Below are 19,462 nucleotides of genomic sequence, written 5' to 3'. Positions count from 1 at the left end.
ATAAAAAGTTTGCCAAGAAGACTTTTTATTGGTTTTTTTTTTCAGATTCTGTGTTATTTTATGAATCGGTATTTTTCTCAGTATTTTTATATTAAAATCGGTTTTTACAAACACAACTTATAGTTTTAAAATAAAGTTATGGCTTTAGCTCAGAGACATTTTAGCCAATACGTTCGAAAAATAAAAGACTAACCTCAAAAAATATATTACAATTTGAACTAAATCTATCTTTTAATTATGTAATTTAATATTATTATTATTTAATTAGAAATTCAATAATTTAATGACGCATAAATTAAAATTTTAGATTTCAATTATTTTTTATACAAATATTTTCCGAACGTGTAAATAAAATTTTTCGCGCTAAAATTAATGTCAGACAAAAGTGGAAAATATTTGCTTTTTGTCGATTTGTTTGATCTAGGCTTAATTTATTCGTTCCTTCCTACTAATGTAAATGTAGGTAATTACAATTAAAATGTCATTACTAGAAGATGTGTTCCTTGAAGACGAGGCTGGTGAAGCACAGGAGTTAGAGCGAGTGATCGAAGGTGACGAATATGATGAAAGGCCGCAGTCTCCAAATAGCGATGATAGTGAAGAAAAAGAAGATGAAGCTGGTTCGTATAATCTTAATATTTCGCTTAAACTCGACAGTTACTAGCAATTAAGTAAATTGTAATAGATTTTGTACCTTTATAACCTCTTACTTTGAAGGAAGTAAAAAATACCTTACCTACCTTGGGTACCTTAGTAAAAACAATATTTACTCAGCAACTTATAACAAGAGAAAATTAGATTTACTTAATAGGCAAACAAGGCTTTACTTGAATATCAAATTGTTAAACTGTAAGATTCTGTGTGTGAAAAATTTAATCGGTATAGAGAATATACCGATATTTTTTTATAAGTAGTAGGAACTTACCTTTATCAACATTATTTACAGAGGAAGATAAAAGAAGAGTTGATCCAACACAAGCAAAAGCGAAGCGTATTGTGAAAAATCCTAGGTTCATTTTAAATCCTGCTCGCCTGACAGGCCCCAGGGGAATTCAAGTCATACCCGATCATTTTAAAGACTTCAAATTCAAGGGTAAACTTTTTATTTATTAATCGTTGACATTTAATCGTAAAATTATTACTCTACTACTTTTAATTTTAGGCAAAGGACATGAAAAAGAAGACCTGGATATGGTCCTCAAAAAACTGGAGCACTGGGCATACAGACTGTACCCCAAATTTGGATTCCACGACTGCTTGAAGAAGATTGAGACTCTTGGCAAGAAAAAAGCTGTTATGGTAATGAAATCCATGGTTCTTTACTACCTGTTGTTAATGAAAATAATGTAGTATCTGGATAAATTATGGCACCTAATAAATTTAGACCCTAGTTCTTAGCAATGGAGTGGTGTTTAAGGGTGTTTTCACTCAAAATCAAAAATATTTTTATTTGTTTAGACTAATTAAATTAGTAATAATAACTAATTAATTTACAAATCGTCAAATGCTCTTAAGGAGCCTATACATGTCTCATTATTTTTTTGCCCTACCAGCGCTTCGAGACAAACATTTGGCAAGTGCGATTTGGCAAACTGCACCACTACTGTAGTAAAAATAATGCCCTCTACCTGTAGCAGCAATGTGTGTTGACTTTTATTGGTGTATGCTTCCAAATTCCAATTGGAATTGGCTTATTCTCTACATGTCATTACATTAAAAATAATATTTTCATCTCCCTTGTTTAATTTCCCAGGTCCACCTCCACAAAATAAGGTCGGATCAGATTACCTCAGAGGAGCCGGTCACACAGCGGGACTCCAGTGACGACGAGGCCGGGGCTCCACAGGAGGAAGACGAGTTCGACAAGCTGCTTCAGCAGCAGATAGACATCGCGAGGGCCACGCCCGCGCCTGCCTCGGCTCGCAAAGCGCCTCAAACACCCAGTGTGGATAGGTAAGCTATCAGACTTACTAAGCATCCTTTTTAGGGTTCCGTAGCAGGGTTCGAGGATATATATCAAGGGATATATATCAAGATATATATCGGATATATATCCGATATATATCAAGCCGGTTTTAATGATATATATCAACTTTTAAAATTTGTTACTGTATTTGTACTTTTTGACATAACATTTTTATTTTTTTAGTTGATTTTGCCGGATTTAAAAGAAATTTTATGTTTTTGGTTTATTTGTCTGATTATAAGTTATAAAAACATTAAAAACATGTTTATGTAACACTTACGCAATAGTATTCATGAATAATACAATAAAATAATAGTTTGGTTTTCATACAAAATTGATATATATCAAAGTTGATATATATCTGATATATATCATAAACTAGCTGACCCGGCGAACTTCGTACCGCCTTAGCGTAGAGATTTTCTTAATATTTTTTTCTGTAAGAACCATCCTTGGACTTCCACAAACATTTAAAAAAAAGAATTGTCGAAATCGGTTCAGCCGTTCACACGTGATGCCGTGACAACGCGAAACGGGTTTCATTTTTATATATATAGATATCCGATATTTTCGAACCCTGTTCCGTAGTCCTGACAAGGAACCCTTATTTTTATGCATAACAAGGCAGGCATTTGACTGCAATCGCCCCTGGTGTCAAGTGAGATGTATTCACTCTCGCCTTGACACTGTGCCCCTTAGGGCTGATTTTTCAATCGTTGGATAACTTTTAACTGAAGAATAAGTTTGGCATATTGACAGTTTCAGTATGGGAAATATGTCAAAATGACAAATTTATTCGCCAGTTAAAAGTTATTTGATAATTGAAAAATCAGCCCTTAATCTACTATTTAAGTCAAGATTCTTTCTATCCTGTGACTGATCAGAACATTGGAATTAATCCAGCCACAGGCTTGAAATTTTTACATAATCTTGGTAAACTGGTCGAGAATGCTTTAGTTCATTAAGTTCGCCTTGTGTAAAAATTTATTTTGGCATTAATGTTTAAATAAATAAATGTATTTCCTGTAATAAATAAGAGGCTGACAAAGGAGACTGAGTTTTGACCAACACTTCTCAGCATCAGCAAATATGGTTTCCTGAAGTGATGGTACTAGGCATACTAAGAGCGGCAATACACGGACTGCTTGAAGCACTCAGGGTCGACAGCTTCAAGCTGTCGACTGCACAGTGAACTGCAGTTCTATGAACGCACATACACGAACCGCTCGAGCAGTTGCAACTGATTCGGGCGGTCGACAGCTTGAAGCTGTCGACCCTGACTGCTTCAAGCGGTCCGTGTATTGCCGGCCTAACACTTAACTTAATAACATAATTAAGACCTATTCACTAGAGCTAATCTTTACGTATCTGGCTCCACAGGTCACTCATGATGCCGAAAGCAACTTCATCTCCTTCCATCAGCGACGAGCAACGGGAACGTATGTTACGAAACAGACGTTTAGCCGAAGAAAGGAGGCTTGCCAAACTAAAAAATGACAATTCCGTAGCTGAAAATCCTAGTCATAAAGCTACGCCTGACCCTATTCCCAGCATAGAAGTTATTGATGAAGTAGTGACACGAAAACATAATAGATCTAATGTTATTGATAGTTCCGATGAAGATGATTCAACAGTCAATCAATCTATAACAGTTGATGTACACAGTAAAGTTGATGAAATGGAAGATGATATAAATGATAATGATGAAGAGAACATAATTGATAAAAAGAATAATACTGAAGTTATAACAGAGCCTGATAACAGTATGGAAGCAGATACTGAAGTGGTTTCACGAAAATGTAACAAATCGAATGTTATTGATAGTTCTGATGATGAAGATGATGCAATCGTTAATCAGTCGGTGGCCGATGTAAACAATAAAGTTGATAAAATAGATCAATTAACTGACACAAATCAAGACAATAAAGTTAATGACAAAGACTTGAGTCACATCAATACAATAAATAATTCTGATAAGAAATTAGATACTTCTATTGGTGATACCATCAAAAATACTGAACAAAACAATTCAGGTACTGAAAATAAATTAGATAATGCGGAAACCATGTCCGATCGCAATAGTGATATAAGATTAGATGAGAATGAATTGATTCAAAACAAAGAATATGTTAATTCAGATATACCTAACAATGCTGGAGAATTATCTAATACAGATAATGTAGATTCAAAGATAAGTAATGAAACTACTGCAACAATTGATAAGGATGTTTTAGAAGATGTAATGGACGTTGATTTCACGGACGACTTCTAGGTAAGTAATAAAACTACTGGTTATACATTTGAAGTTTTATTTACGAGGGTGCAAACAAGGTCTTATCACAGTACTTAACGATTCAATCATAGTTTATACTTCTAACGCGACATTTAAAAGTTGCCGTCAAGTTATGTAACAAACGTTTAACGCTTGTGGGTCAGTTAACGAGAGTAATAAAATTGTTTGTGACCCGCGAGCTAGATTTTACACGACCTTACGTTATAAAACATAATAGCTTATCTTTACATCAAAATGCAGGTAATCTTTGTATTAACGTTCGTCAATTTATAAATCGACCAAAATAATAAAAGAAGGCAAGAATTCTTATAGTAAAGCAAACAATTTGTTTAAAATATCAAGCTGAGTAAGGCTCTATACAATTAAAATAAGAAGTTACATTTTTAAAATACACACTACTTGACTTCAAAACTCAATAGTTTAGTAGGCCCATTTATGAAATGACACTTCAGTATGATCTATTTAAACTTAAGGCTGAGATATTCATATTCTCAATGGTCTCAATCTTCGATCAACAATACAAATAATTAGATATCGGGTCAGCGCAAAAACTACGTTCCGTACGAAATAACAGCGCATTTGAGAAGTAAGCCACGAGTAAGCTCTTATTTAATCAACGCCAACTCACTGTTAGCGGAGTGTATGTACACCATAGCCATTTGGGCATATGATTTTAAAGAATATAAAATATTAAATTAAATTGAAGCCAGACGAAAATAGAGATTATGTAATTACAAATCAATACATTAACTCACTCCTCAAGTGCGCACTTATTCCCGAGACAACATTTTTGCGCTGACCCGATATCTAGTTGGTATTGTTGATCGAAGGTTTCAATGGTCTATTTTGAATCGAGCTCAAGTCCTATTTACAATCGACAGCACATCAGACTACACAATTTGTTGCAAATAGCACGTATTACGACTGCATAAGATGCCACGGTGTTTAGCTCTATGTGGTATTTGTATAAACAAAACAATAAATCAAAATAGTTTTAGGAAACCAAGGTAGAAACATGTTCTGCATTACATCAAATTCAAATCTGGTAACTGGCATTACAGTACACATTATACTTAAAGATTCAATTTTTGTGTAGGTACTTATGTCATTTCTGGGTGAAAAGTTACAAATATTTACGAAATCCACTGGCATACACACTGAGCAGTGAAATGTTTCTTGACCGGATAATAACCGAAACAGAGGCGTGGTTCGTTAATATTTAAACAAGTATCTGGTTTCAAATTACACATTTGATATTACAAACAACACGCGTACTACTTGTCTGGTTTGTAAGATGTTGTAATCATCGGACTGTATCAATTTATTTCTATCCTTTATTAATGGCTTAAATGATGCGTATTTGAAGCACACTGGTTTCGCCAATGTCGAGTGTTTAAAGAGACCGTGGACGGTGGAGTTTAGTTTGCCCGGTGATAAGAAAAATTATTCAATTTTTCATTGACTTCTTTTTTATTTATTGGTGTAGCCTTGAGCCATAGTGACAACTCAAATTCTTATTAATTTAAGAAAAGGCAACATTTGATCACTGTGATTCGGAACTAGTTAGTTAATTCGTAAGAGCCGTTCAAAAACTTCATATTTATCAATTACTTTAACTAAATGATCATAATTATAATATAATGATCACACTGATAGCATTTTACATAGCCACATAGAATAGCACTAATTTATTATTTTAAATCCTAAAACTATAAAGAATAAATATGTACAATTAGTTTTTGGTTTTACGTCAGTACAACGAAAATTTTAAAACAAATCAATGCCAAAGGCTTTGTATAAATAGCCAGAATTCGTAGCCTGCCCAGCTTTTAGCATCGTTTGGAATCTGAGCTACCCATAATATTCAAATTATAAAAATAACTTGAGAAACCAACTGGTATGAAGAAAGGCTATTTTAGGTTCCATTAAAATCAATTTCTCCCTCGTTTAGTCAACTAAACTGACCGGACTTATTCCACCATGTTTTTATATTTACAATTTTCAATAAACATACAGATTGTTAAACCCTTTAACCATTATAAACAACATTATCTTTCAATTGTTTTAAACCCTATCTCAACTGGTTAAATTTTAAAATATCGTGACAAAAATCAACCACTATAAGATGCTAACACCACAATTTTTATAACTACAACACTAGCTCCTGGTTTCTCATAGGAATTAATTGTGAAGCAAAAACATCATAATGTAGATGACATTATAATTATAACGTCGTTGTTCCCTACAATGTAGCATCACATGAAACTTGAAAGCCTTATTGGATAACCAGGAGCATAATGTGTTACAATAGCCGGGTAATATTCTACACAAAAACATAATACTTACTAGGAAAAACAAAGTAATAAAACACTTAAATTTTTATAAAATTTCACCAAACTTATGTATATGTACTTCATATTGGTGTGTGAGGTTTTTAAACAAGTTATTGCAAGAGCAAAATTTTCTATGCTCATAAGACACACAATTTTATTTCTAAACCAATCATAGCAAAATAAAAATAACATCCGCATTCTATTTTCTAGTTTGAAACAAACATTCACCTTTGATATTAATGAATTAATTGCATTATTAATATCAAACTTTGCGACTCCATTTTCAAGTAACTAGGTAGCCGTAGGTATTTTGTACATGAGAGATGGGGAATTTTACTCAAACACACTAGTAAGCAACCACATGGCACGAAATGCGCCGATTTTGCTAGTTAATCTGTACTCGGCTGCTCTTACATAGTTAACATATTATAGGCAAGAAAGTAGTAAAAATTCTTTTAGGTTTAATTAAACCATTTTTCACTAATGTGGTCGGATTTACCATATTTTATACAGTCATAGCCAGATAAGAACTAGATGTAGGTCAACAAATATAATTATTTACCAATTGATTATGCGACCTTAATGTTAAAATACATCCATATTTTTGCTAATGTAAAAATTTGAACATTTAAATTAAATATACTATATCTGGAGTATCTCACTAAAATATATTGTAATTTTAATTGTAAATGGTTTAAAACACTTAAGAGTTCATTTGGAGTACCTAGATCTTTTTATAATTTACTAGAAAATTTTAGTACACTACTATCTTGTTATAATAGTCACGATTTTAGCGTTATCCTCGTTTAGTCTACACTGCCGAAAACGAATAGTGACCTCAAATAGGTTGTTATCGTCACTAAATATAGCCTTGACGATCTCAAAATCGTATCGGCGGTCCCATGCTCGACTTTGTATCAATCTAAATATTGAGTTATCGTAAATATCACATTAGTTAGCGTCTGGTATGAGCGACGCAAAGAATGAGGTGACTATCATCCACGTTACCGCTAGTAGGGACTGGTTGTCGTTGTTTGTGGGAGGCGGCGGGGCGTCGGGCGCCGGCGGGGCGTCGTCGCCGGCGGGCGGCGGGGCGTTGGGGTTCTGGGGCCTCTCCGGGGCGTTGGCTTCCTCGTTGCGACGGTTCCCTTCGTTGGGCGGTTGGAGATGGAGCTCGCGGAAGAAGCCCACGTGGTGTCTGTAATAAACGCTGTAGTAAAACAGTGATTAATATGCAGCTGGTTCGGTAGAAAAAACAATAAGAGAATACATGTGATTTGCATTCAATGAAAATTCGTAATATGCCACCTGCATTATGTATTTGTACACAACAAATACAATACGATGCATTTAAGTAGGTATATTAATAGATAGGGTTAAAAATATTGTTTGTCTGTCGGTACTGGACTGTAGCTAATTCCATTACTAAATTATAATAATAACCAACCAAAACAATCGGCCTCATGCGAGTATCTTCCGAGTGAGTGTGCTAATGAGCTCTCAAGAGTATAAACATTCATGCAAAAGGCAAGTCTCAGTCATAAAAGTTTAAATAACTAGCTGTGCCCGCGAATTCGTACGCGTGAAAATAGTTGAATAATATTTCCCGTTTTTGCAACATTTCTCTTTAATGCTCCTCTCCTATTTGCCGCTATAGCCTAGTCTTCCTCGATAAATGGGCTATCTAACACAAAAAGCGCGTTCAACAAAAAAGAAACTTCAGCTTTATAATATTAAGTATACATGTAAAGCTACTCACAGGTAACCAGCCATAGCCAGCAACACGACTAGCAGCAACCTGGCCGGGCTGCCGTACAGATACACCAGCGAGAACAGTATTCCCAAGCGCGAGGCCGCGTACATGTGATCCAGCCAATCGTGGCCCATTCCATCTTCTTCGTCGGCGGGAGGCGCCGGCGGGGGCACCTGTGGAGGCGCCTCCGCCGGCGGCGCGGGCGCGGCCGGCGCCGTTGCCGTGGCTTGCCACCTGCAAGCGATTTACGACCAAATTAAAGGCCTATTCAGACCTAAGCGGTATTCGCTACCGTCTGCGGCAGAGAAAACCCAGTGGGTATGCGGTAATAATACTGTTCAGACCTAAGCGGTATTCGCTACCGTCTGCGGCAGAGAAAACGCTCTAGCCGCGGTAATTGATACTAAATACCTGAGCGAAACCCGCGTGGTATGTACCTCTACCCACAGCGGCAGCGAATATCGCTCAGGTCGCTTTAGCCGCGATACTTGATACTAAATACCTGNAATACCTAAGCGAAACCCGCGCGGTATGTACCTCTACCCACAGCGGCAGCGAATATCGCTCAGGTTTGAATAGGCCTTTATTTATAGCCACGATAGCCCAACGGTGAAGTCGTCGGACTGGCCGACTCGAGATCCGAGGAACGCGGGTCCGAATCCCACCGCCGCTCGACTATTGTGGTGAGCCAACTCGTAACACAAGCTTATTTAGCTTAACACGAGAGGCTAACGGGACTATTAGTAATTTGTGCAATACAAATTGCTAATAATCTTTAAAAAAAATCATATCCCTCCACGAATCTGCGAGACCTGGAGCGAGATCAAACGCGAAGCTCAAGACTGACTGAAGAGTCCACGAATGCCGGTTTTCACCAAAAAGGAAAGGAGGAGGATGTGTCTGAATAATCTCTTGGCTGAAATTATGATGATGATGATGATTGACCAATGGAAATCAGCGGTCGGCGTAGCTGTTCGTTTCAGCCGAAAGACATCCACTGCTGGACACAGGCCTCCCCCAAGGATTTCCACAAAGACCGGTCCTGCGCCGGTCGCATTCAGGCCCCTCCCGCGACCTTCACCAGATCGTCGCAGTAGCAGTGGGCGGGGCACATAGCAGGGCAGGAAAGTACTTGCCCCAGCCGAGCTGGAAAACGTAGCGTGGGCAGGCCTCCCACTAGGTGGACCGACGATCTGGTGAAGGTCGCGGGTGGTACCTATAATATGCGGAACAGAAATTTCAGATTTTCCACGCCACAAATGCGGGGCAGGACAAAGGATAACCAATGAAATTGAGCCATTAGAGAGATCAGCATAATTTAAGCAAGCTCTCTTCCATACATTTGATCTAATAGCGCGGCACTTCCTCATTGACTGCGGTGGCGCAGTGAAGCGGTAAATCGAATTTACCGTACTTCCTACGGTCAATACTAAGTTCGACGATCTTTTTAATTCGGTCTTTTCAGTTTTCTAAATTGGTTCCCTATAGGTATACTGTGGTTGTCTTCTTCCTATTAGATCAAATTCGCTATTTGCGTCATTTGAAAGCAAGTTCGAAATTTTATTCGCATTGTAAAAGAATTTGAGTAATTTGAGTTTGTAATCCAAACCAAACAAAATTGATATCTTTACTATTGTGACCTTCCTTAAGAAGCTGATTAAACAGTGCGAATATACATGCAAATTGATATGGCTAATTATTTAAACACAGGTGCCACAATGCAAAGTTAATGTACCTTGATTATGTACATTTAAAAAGAAAATTTAACTCCCAACAAGAAAATAATGAGTATAAAACATTCAACTTGAACTTTGGAACTTCAAGGTAAAAAAGGGGCAAGTATACATGCTATCGCAATACAATAGATAGAATAGGTAGGTATATTGAATGAAGGAAGGAAATAAGGAGCTATGATGCTTTATCTATCTTAGATAAGTAATACATACATGTTAGCATACTGTTGCATATATTGCAGGTACGCTTGCTGCATCATCATAATATGGTTGGCCATAAGTGCTGGGTCATTCGGCACTGGTAGGTAACCTTCTCGAAAATTGTAATTCGGATATGGAGGCACCCTTCCATAGTTGTTGGCAAACGACGTCAAATAGTTTTGCATTTCTACATTATGATTCTGGTCGTTCTGCCTCATCTCCGGCCTTGTAGGCTCTGCCGGTGTTGCTGTGGCTGTTACCGTTGTGGTAACGTTACGTTGTCTCAGTCCGTCTGTGCTGGGGACCTCGGTTGGTGTAGGCTCAGGCATCTTCCTTGTCGGAGTGCAGACCAAGTGCATAGTATGTGCAATCTGACTTTCGTATGTCCTCAGAACATCTTTCAGTATTATGTTGTCATCTAATAACTGTCCAGAGTATATGATTTTCTGTTCCTCTGTCCTCTGAAAATAGTTTTGAGTATACTTTACCAAAAAGATAACAATTTATTTGTAAGAAAGGTTTTTTTTTGATAAGATCATAAGATAATGAATAACTGATTGATAAGAAAAGTAAGTAAAGAAATGACTGGGAAATTATGAAAGAAAGATATTATTATCATTATCACATTGACAATTCAGTTAATTGTTTAGTTAAAGTGCCATCAGTAAGTCAACTTCAAACCACCACTAGTTCTCTAGATAGGCTGATACCTACATAAGCCTCAAAGTTATCTAAAACTTACAAATTGTTTTATTATAAAACCATGTAAATTCTACCAAAGCTAATTCAAGAATGTTCACATCAGCAGTTGTTAATTGTAATTTCAGTGTTTTGATTGGTGCATGTCGTTAAAAACTCTTATCAATCGCACACAAACTAACTAGGTATGCGATAACTAGCATTTCTGAACAAAAATACGTCTGTCAAAGTATGTGGTAGGTATTTTGCTTCGGAATTCTTCAGAAAATATTTCAATTGATAGAGTTTGTCTGTTTATAGGGCAACAAGAATATACCTAAGATAATAATTAATATACTTGATTATTATTATTTGAATAGTTAAATGATAGGGTACATAAATAAAATAAGGTAAAAAGATGATAGACACATAATAATTAATTAGATTTGAAAATGTACTTAATGCTTGTAATTGAAAAAAAATGTAATTAACTGAAACCTCCTTAGATATTTTCTAAGGAGGTTTCAGTTAATTACATAATTGAAATTGGATTACAAATTAAGCTAATGATAAATCTCCTGACTAGGTGGCTTGTGATGTAAGCACAACACAACTCTTATTTTTTACATTAAATTAAATAAGNGTTTCTGCAGAATTACTTAGGCTTAGGTGGAAAAAAAACACACTACTAAGTTACATTCATGGGAGTATTTTGACTACGATTTTTATCATTCCATTCCTACACAAAGGTATATTATTGGTACTGCATGATTTTCTTGTGTCCAGAGGATAGCTATGGTGTGCTGGAACATAACTACGCACTATTTTACTGCCACTTACCGGTTTGCTAGGGTACACCTCTGAAAGATGCCCTTTCAGTTGTCGCACCGTCCACGACGACTGGCACTCGACGTTTTGATCCTCCACTTGCTGATTAGGAGCCTTCACAATCAGCGTCACGTTATCCGGTATCATTTTGAAATCATTCAATAGTCGCCAAAGAAACACTCGTGATTAGACCAGTGAATCACACCTCTAAATAAATACACCAAAAAGATAAAACGAAACGAAAAAATACACACAAAACTAAACACTTGGCTGATGCAACCACTTCGCAAACTTTTTTATGTAATCAGTCTCATTGCCGGAAGAATACTGAACAAATTAAAATGCTTTTACTAAGTAAATAAATACTCCGTAAAATAGGGAGCCCCAGCACTTGTCAATTTGCCATTGAAAATATTATTTGTCGATTTTTCATTGGTCCAACGATGATTAATGACGTCATATTTTTGTTATCATTTACAGAGTCCTTTATCGTTGATTAGCTGATTTACCAATGTTTTTCAAACGATTTCGTTCTATTGGCTGACTTACGGTTATGTCATACAAGGGCCAATGGCGTTGAAGGTTGCAATGATTGTGTTAAAATCATACTATTTATCTTTTATGATTACTTACATGTTTTTATAATAAAATTCTGAAAATAAATGCTTAATTTAATACATCGGATTTTCAAAAATACATTAACTTTCGATTTTTATAGTTCTTTGAAAAAACAATTTTGGACGGAATCGGAAATTTCGGAAACGTCTAAGATTCTTAAAAAAAAAAAGCATTGTATCNCGGAAATATCAAAGAAGCGGTGGTGTTTAAATTGTTTTGTTATTAATTTTTACCCCATTTTTGAACATTAATAACACTTTAATTTTCCAAGTCATTCTATAATTCTACCGCCAATCTACAATATTTGAATTCCAGCCAAAAAACCTGAAGATTTATGTGTGAAATAGTACAAAAAACTTAATTCTCAAGTCTAACCTCTACCAAAGTTTTTTTTGCATTAACATGGGGGTTACAGTGTAAGTTTTAAACCAACGCTTGTCTCATATACCCTATGTAAGACACGGTTACTGATATTTATATTTTTTTGCAGTTTACAACAGTATCCTGTGCCGGAAAATAAGAATGGAACTTACGTGATTGAGCTGCTCACGAAGCGGATTTTGGCACTAGGCGCGACTCAGCAAGGCCAGTTCTTGGTGGACTGTGAAAGTTATCTTTCTCATCCTCAGATGGGTGAGTCATTATACACTTACACAAAAATACGTGTAGCAGAAAGCGTCAAGTATGGCGCCGGCCTTTGGGGAGGAGTTTCGTAAAATTTCGGAGGCATCAAATAGGTACATATCACTAATAAAAGAATTAGTCATTGATGCCTCCGACTGCATTTGTGAAGTTTTCTTGTTTTTATCTTTTTATTTTAATTCAAAATTTTGCTTGCATCCTCAGGAACAACAAAGACTGTGCACATTCTCCACAATTCGGAGCAACCTGCATCCGTGTTCTCTATCCTTGAGAGCGGTACGAAGAACATTCACGTGATAGCCGATGGGCTATTCGATCTTCTCATGATGAAGCTCTCACAGCATTACACATCGAAGAAACAGACCAAGATCGAAAGCAAAGGCCCCAGGTTCGAGCTTGGTGATTTCTGCGTGAAATTGGGCTCTGTGACTATGAACCAAAGTTTTAAAGGAATACTCATTGAGGTTCGTATTATTTGCTAGAATGAGCAAGCTAATATTCACGCTTGAAAATAATGATTTTTTCCTCTAATTATAAAACATGCTTCTATGATGAACCCTGTGAGGAAACAAATTAATTTGACTATTTAATCTTGATTTCATTTTGTAAATAGAAAAATTGTGTATCACCTGAGGTATACTGTGGTCTGTCCCAGAAAATTTACACCAAGTAAGTCTAATAGTATGTAGTTATAATAAATTGTAAGCGTTAACACTTTATAATTTATTCTGATGCTTTTCTGAGATCTTATTTTTCACCTGTACCTAACAAGGCCTTGTTTGACCAAAACAATACTTTATTAAGTTGTAAATTAAAAAAATCTGTTTTCTTTACCCTGCAGGTGGAGTATCGTCCATGTGTAATGGCCAACGCCGTGTGGGGTCTGCTCCGGGAGTTTCTCCAAGGCCTCTTAGGCCCCACGGTCACCATCCAGCCGCCCCAGCACCTGCTGAGCCGAATGAACGAAATATACACCCCCATTGACACCATATACCAGTACCTCGAACATTTCAGTGCGTACAGAAAAGTGACTGGCATGCGTGGCGGTTGAGTATAGTGAAATTGATCTCTACAGTTTAGTAATAAGGACTACAATGGGTGATACATTCCCTTGTCTAGGTTAAGGTCTTTTGACGTTTAATTTTACTAATAATAAACTATATTTTGATGACAGTGAGACTTTTAATTTTTGAAATAATTTCCCTACTTGTTGCATAGCCATAAAGTTAGGAAAACAAACAGCATTCTATAACACACATAGAGTTCCCGATTTACCTTATCATTTACTTTATGCAATGAAAGGTTTTATTTTGTTACGTGGTTTTTTTCTAGGCGGTCGGTTTCTACCTGAGATAGATAGGACCTCGGACCTATGTCTCGTCAAAATCTTAAGTACCTAAGGCTGAGTTGCACAACCTAACTACAGTAATTATAACGACCGGTGTGTTTTGTATAGTTTGATTTTTGACGTTTGTTAAAGTTAAAGGAAGATGGTGCAACCCAGCCTTCACACTTGGCCTTCACCAGATCGTCGGTCCACCTAGTGGAAGGCCTGCCCACACTACGTCTTCCGGCTCGTGATCGCCAGTCGAGAACTTTTCTGCCCCANAAATAAAAGTACGATAAACCAAATGCAATAGCCGTTACAAGTTCGGTGTCCGCCATGCTTGGATCTATCTTGCAGACTGACGCGTTCCCAAGCGTGTAAACTCCTTTCAAACGCCAAACGAGATTTGTGGAGGCTTGGAGCTGTTTGCCGCTTGCGAAGGCTTGGCAAGCGTGTAAACGTACCATAAGAGACGGCGGCGACCGCGGGCGCCAAGCCCCCTATCCGTCCCCCGGACACGGTCTGAGCCGAGGTCCGAGCCTACCGTGGCGCCCTCAGGCCGCGTCCGTAGTCCCCTAGGCTGGACTTTGGTCCAACACCGCGGTGGGCAACCCTCTAATTGGGTTCGCCACTGATCGGGCGCCTTATGCGCTCGATACGGCCCGATCGCGAACGTCGGTCTGCGACCGACGTGGACGAGCCTGGGCTTCGCTTCGCGAAGCCCACGCTCGGCCTCGTCGGAACGCGTACCGACGATCGCCAAACGGCTAGAGTACCTTCTGTACTCGCCACTCTGCCCGGTGAAGCTGGAAAAGCTCCTCAAGCTACCAGCGCGCGTCCCTTCAAAAAAAAAAAAAAGGGCGCCAAGCATTCGCTCGGGAGCCATTGCAACAGCCAGACGTTCGCGCCCGCGTCTATTGTTCCCTCGGCTGCATTGCACAGAGTCCCTAGCGAATAGCTATCCACATTGTTCCCACTAACCTTGACTGTTCGACTCTGGCTTGATTCGATACCTCGATAACTCGGTCGGTGATCTAATTGTCGATTCGAGACGTTCTATCGTTGATAGCCTACCGGTTCTCGTCCTTACCGAGTAGTGCATGCGATGCTCATTCCCGACCTGCGGTAGCAATCCTGCTGCCACCCCTCCTGAACTTCATACCCCCTCGCCACGTAGGTCCGACGCCCTTTCCCAGTGGTATCATACTCATCACAGGACTTTGGTCTCTGGCTCGAGCTATTGAACCACGTCCTACCCCCCTAGTTATAAGTGTCCAAACTAACACTCGCTAAACCTCGCACAGGGCGCCGCCCCTCTCGCGGATACGAAAGCTAGTTAACGGGACGCGAACCGGGCGCGTCGCTATTCCTCTCGTTGTAATAGATTAGTAAATTGTGATATAACTTGTAAAGTACTTGTAAACTTGCTCATTATTAAACGATAGTAATTTAGAGTCAGTGAAGTTAGAATAAGGAACTATTGTGGAACTAGAAATACAAAGTGTCATTGTGTTGTTGATTGTGCGTTTCCTTGGTCAATATCCCTGTAGGCATCCTGGATAGGTACACATCCCTCATCGCAGAAGGCGAACTGGGACTTAGTACTAAACAGCGGGGTGTCGGACTGAGCTAGCTAAGACGCCCCGTTGCATCTTTCAAAGTATTTGATACTTGTTTTTATAGAGGAAAGATTTGTTTATTTGTATTGAATAGGCTCCGGAACTAGGTACTGGACCGATTTGAAAAAATATTTCACCATTATGTATGTGGGTAGATCGTTTCATCCACGAATATTAAATTACACTATTAAATTATTAATTAAAGTACCTACACGCTAAATTTATCCATGAGTGCACACAGGTGCACACGCACTCGGATCAAACTCCCCACACCCCGCGCTACCCTCGACCAAATAATGGTGGGGCGCGTCTTCATAGATGAAATGATCTATAGAATCATACATCATTTTTGATGAACTTAGGTGGCAGTTAATAATTTTGAATATTTTCCCGCTTCAGTCCCGATTCTGATCGGGGTGGAGATCGACCCGTTGAACTGCGGCGTCGACGACGAGCCCGACGTCATGGTGGGACAAGTCCCCATCGAGAAATACCCCTGGCTTGGAGTGCTTTTTTACGCAAGCTGTGAGTTAAAATTTATACTCATTAACATCATCATAATTATTTCAGCCAAGACGTCCACTGCTGAACATAGGCCTCCCCCAATGATTTCCCAAAGGCCGGTTGGTAGCGGCCTGCATCCAGCGCCTTCCTGCTACCTTTTTGAGGTCGTCGGTCCACCTTGTAGGTGGACGTCCTACGCTGAGTTTTCCAGTAGGTGACCTCCACTCCAGAACCTCGCTGCCCCGTCGGCCGTCAGTTCTGCGTGTTATGTGCCCTGCTCATTGCCACTTCAACTTGCTAATCCGTTGAGCTATGTGTAAGTTTTACACAAAATTGGCACATATGATGCTCGGTTTCCACTAGGTAAGGCGGAGCACAGTATGTTATGAGACTGTATAATCGGACATTCTCATTTATTTGATGAACCGTATAGAGCTCAGTTATACAAACATGATAGTAAAACTCCCGTTTGAAAATTAATTAATTAAAGCTGATTTTATTAATACAATTAGATTAAATATCAGACTATATCTTGCATTTAAAAATGTTTGCATATATTAAGGTATAATTGAGAAAAAAAATAAAAACAAAAATCACTAAAATCATTTTTCCTAATTAACTGAATGCGTTTACGAAGCACTTAACACGCTTATTACGTGTAGTTTTAAGAACTCTATGAAGTATTATAACAATTCTGAATTAAATGTTATTAGTTAACGAGTGAGAATATTTTTGCATAATTTTGAAGTAAAAAAATAGGTAACTTTGAATGTTTATACCGCGAAAACTACGTGGAATTTTCAAACGGGAGTTTTACTATCATGTTTGTATAACTGAGCTCTATACGTTTCATCAAATCAATGAGAATGTCCGTTTATACAGTCCCATAACACACTGTGCGGAATGGAGCAGAGAAGTTTTGTGAATAACCAATCAGATTCCATTATTTGCCTTCCTCCCCTCTGCTCCGCTCCGCTTCGGTGGAAATGGATCGAGCGGAAAAGTGTCGGTTTTTTATAGAATTTTTATTCCTGTATTACTTAAATTCCTGAGCAGTGGAATCAATCCTTTTTGTTTGACTACCCGCGAATGTATTTCTGGGTTCTGTGGTTCTAGTAACGTTCGCGCGCGGTGACGTACGCGCAGTGACCACGGTGGCTCTAGTGCACCGGGAGTTCGTGATAGCGCCATCTTCCGACATCGGCCGTATGCCCAAACACGACTTCAGGTTAGTAAGAAGGCCATCAGTGGTGGCCTTATGCTTCAACCACACCAACTCGTGCAGATCACCATCGCTGGCGCGATCACAGGCCAATGACAGATCGCGTGAACTGTCATAGGTCGCGCGACCTGTCATTGGCCTTTCATAGCGCCGGCGATGGCGATCTGCACGCGTTGGTGTGGTTGAAGCTTTAATCGGGCCCTGTATCAGAATTTATTGGTTGTAGCCATAGCCGACACGTCAAGCTGTAGATAAGTTAGATAATTGTGCGTTTCAGTAAAAACTGGACAAAGGCCTCTCCCAAGGATTCCGGTTCTCATGGTCTTAATGAAAAAATGTCGCGTTCGGACCCATAGTTCTCTACTTTAACTGTAATGGAACGCGAATGGGAAGTCGAACCTTAACTTCGAACTCCAATGACAGTTTAACTTTCCCCCGGGACAAACTTGACCTTCACTGAGCCCCGATTACGGTAATTTTTAACGTTTCCAGTCCAGACGCGTTTCATCGATTCTGCGATACGATTGGTCAGCGTAATGATCAAAACAGCGTAATGATGAAGCGCGTCTGGATTGTAGACGTTAAAAGTTACCGTAATCGGGGCTCTGGTTGGGTTTTTATTGGCGTTCAAGCTGTATACATAGATTTACACAGGAGTTGCAGCGGTGGGAACGAGAGGTGCGATGGGAATAGTCCCGTTGTAATGGAACCAGTAGCAAGAGAAACACAACATAGGGGAAGTTTAAAATCTTGTAATACAACCCTTAGGTCAAGTACTCGCGTGTTGCTCGGCGAGGGTTGGGAGCGAGTGGGGCGCCGCGTGAGCAACTATGTGTTGCACCCCGAGTATGAAGACGGGCAGACGCTGAACACCGTCGCGCTCGTGCAACTCAAGGATCCAGTGAGAGACGGTGAGCGAGCTACCGGTAGACTTATGAAGCGCGCCGCAATAAGCGGTTCGTTCGTTCGTTCGTTTCAGCCGAAAGACGTCCACTGCTGGACAAAGGCCTCCCCCAAGGATTTCCACAAAGACCGGTCCTGCGCCGCTCGCAACCAGGCGCCTCCCGCGACCTTCACCAGATCGTCGGTCCACCTAGTGGGAGGACTGCCTGGATAAGCGGTTATCATGCCATTTTATAGAATAGAATAGATTTTTGTCTTATGCGGTTGCTAGCCCGGCTGGGCTGCAAGCGCTTTTATAATAAGAGCGGGTGAAGCGCCGCGTGCGTGAGCAATTACGTTCTCCACCCCGAGTACGAGAACGGACAGACTCTGAATACCGTCGCGCTCGTGCAACTCAAGGATCCAGTGAGAGACGGTGAGCGAGCTACCGGTAGACCTATGAAGCGCGCCGCGATAAGCGGTTCGTTTGTTCGTTTCAGCTGAAAGACGTCCACTGCTGCACAAAGGCCTCCCCCAAGGATTTCCACAAAGACCGGTCCTGCGCCGCTCGCATCCAGGCGCCTCCCGCGACCTTCACCAGATCGTCGGTCCACCTAGTGGGAGGACTGCCTGGATAAGCGGTTATCACGCCATTTTATCGATTTTTGTCTTATGCGGTTGCTAGCCCGGCTGGGCTGCAAGCGCTTCTATAATAAGAGCGGGTGAAGCGCCGCGTGAGCAACTTCGTTCTTCCCCCTGAGTAATAAAACGGACAGACGTTGAACACCGTTNAGACATGTAAAGTGCCCCATAAGGGCTACCTTTTTCTTTTTTTATTATTTTCTATTGACGTTCATAAGTGC

At 39.4% G+C, this 19,462-nt stretch overlaps 3 protein-coding genes across 4 annotated transcripts; 2 read left to right on the top strand and 1 right to left on the bottom strand.

Moving 5' to 3' along the window:
• Positions 1–360: 360 nt before the first annotated feature.
• On the top strand, positions 361–4,840 carry LOC114355354 (dentin sialophosphoprotein). The gene is made up of 5 exons (XM_028308152.1): positions 361–620; positions 947–1,093; positions 1,163–1,299; positions 1,754–1,953; positions 3,347–4,840. The coding sequence occupies exons 1-5, from the start codon at positions 479–481 to the stop codon at positions 4,236–4,238; spliced, it is 1,518 nt and encodes a 505-aa protein (XP_028163953.1). The 5' UTR covers positions 361–478; the 3' UTR covers positions 4,239–4,840.
• Herp (Homocysteine-induced endoplasmic reticulum protein) lies at positions 4,488–12,323 on the bottom strand. Of its 2 annotated transcripts, none has more exons than XM_028308154.1 (4): positions 11,798–12,323; positions 10,292–10,740; positions 8,352–8,579; positions 4,488–7,790 (listed from the first exon to the last, which is right to left on the bottom strand). In XM_028308154.1, exons 1-4 carry the CDS (start codon positions 11,930–11,932, stop codon positions 7,544–7,546), a joined length of 1,059 nt encoding a protein of 352 aa, XP_028163955.1. In that variant the 5' UTR covers positions 11,933–12,323; the 3' UTR covers positions 4,488–7,543. The 2 variants fall into 2 exon arrangements, with proteins under 2 accessions (XP_028163955.1, XP_028163954.1); XM_028308153.1 differs by having other exon boundaries at positions 4,488–7,802; positions 11,798–12,212.
• Positions 12,324–12,583: 260 nt separating this feature from the next.
• MED20 (Mediator complex subunit 20) lies at positions 12,584–14,218 on the top strand. The gene is made up of 4 exons (XM_028308155.1): positions 12,584–12,819; positions 12,894–13,036; positions 13,250–13,509; positions 13,887–14,218. Exons 1-4 carry the CDS (start codon positions 12,806–12,808, stop codon positions 14,094–14,096), a joined length of 627 nt encoding a protein of 208 aa, XP_028163956.1. The 5' UTR covers positions 12,584–12,805; the 3' UTR covers positions 14,097–14,218.
• Positions 14,219–19,462: the final 5,244 nt, after the last annotated feature.

Source organism: Ostrinia furnacalis, unplaced genomic scaffold (genome assembly GCF_004193835.3).
Source record: "Ostrinia furnacalis isolate ACB-3 unplaced genomic scaffold, ASM419383v2 OfSCF2395, whole genome shotgun sequence".
NCBI classification, from domain to species: Eukaryota; Metazoa; Arthropoda; class Insecta; order Lepidoptera; family Crambidae; genus Ostrinia; species Ostrinia furnacalis.
The sequence above is the reverse complement of the archived record's forward strand: the minus strand, read 5'-3'. Positions and strand labels throughout refer to the sequence as shown.

Coding starts and splice junctions, on each gene's coding strand:
- MED20 (XM_028308155.1), top strand. Junction 13,037..13,249: donor TCTTTCTCATCCTCAGATGG/GTGAGTCATTAT, acceptor TTGCATCCTCAG/GAACAACAAAGACTGTGCAC. Junction 13,510..13,886: donor TTAAAGGAATACTCATTGAG/GTTCGTATTATT, acceptor TTTACCCTGCAG/GTGGAGTATCGTCCATGTGT.
- LOC114355354 (XM_028308152.1), top strand. CDS start 479: ATGTCATTACTAGAAGATGTGTTCCTTGAAGACGAGGCTGGTGAAGCA. Junction 621..946: donor AGAAAAAGAAGATGAAGCTG/GTTCGTATAATC, acceptor CATTATTTACAG/AGGAAGATAAAAGAAGAGTT. Junction 1,300..1,753: donor GCAAGAAAAAAGCTGTTATG/GTAATGAAATCC, acceptor TTAATTTCCCAG/GTCCACCTCCACAAAATAAG.
- Herp (XM_028308153.1), bottom strand. CDS start 11,932: ATGATACCGGATAACGTGACGCTGATTGTGAAGGCTCCTAATCAGCAA. Junction 8,580..10,291: donor ATGCAACAGTATGCTAACAT/GTATGTATTACT, acceptor AATCGCTTGCAG/GTGGCAAGCCACGGCAACGG. Junction 7,803..8,351: donor CTGGCTATGGCTGGTTACCT/GTGAGTAGCTTT, acceptor GTTTTACTACAG/CGTTTATTACAGACACCACG.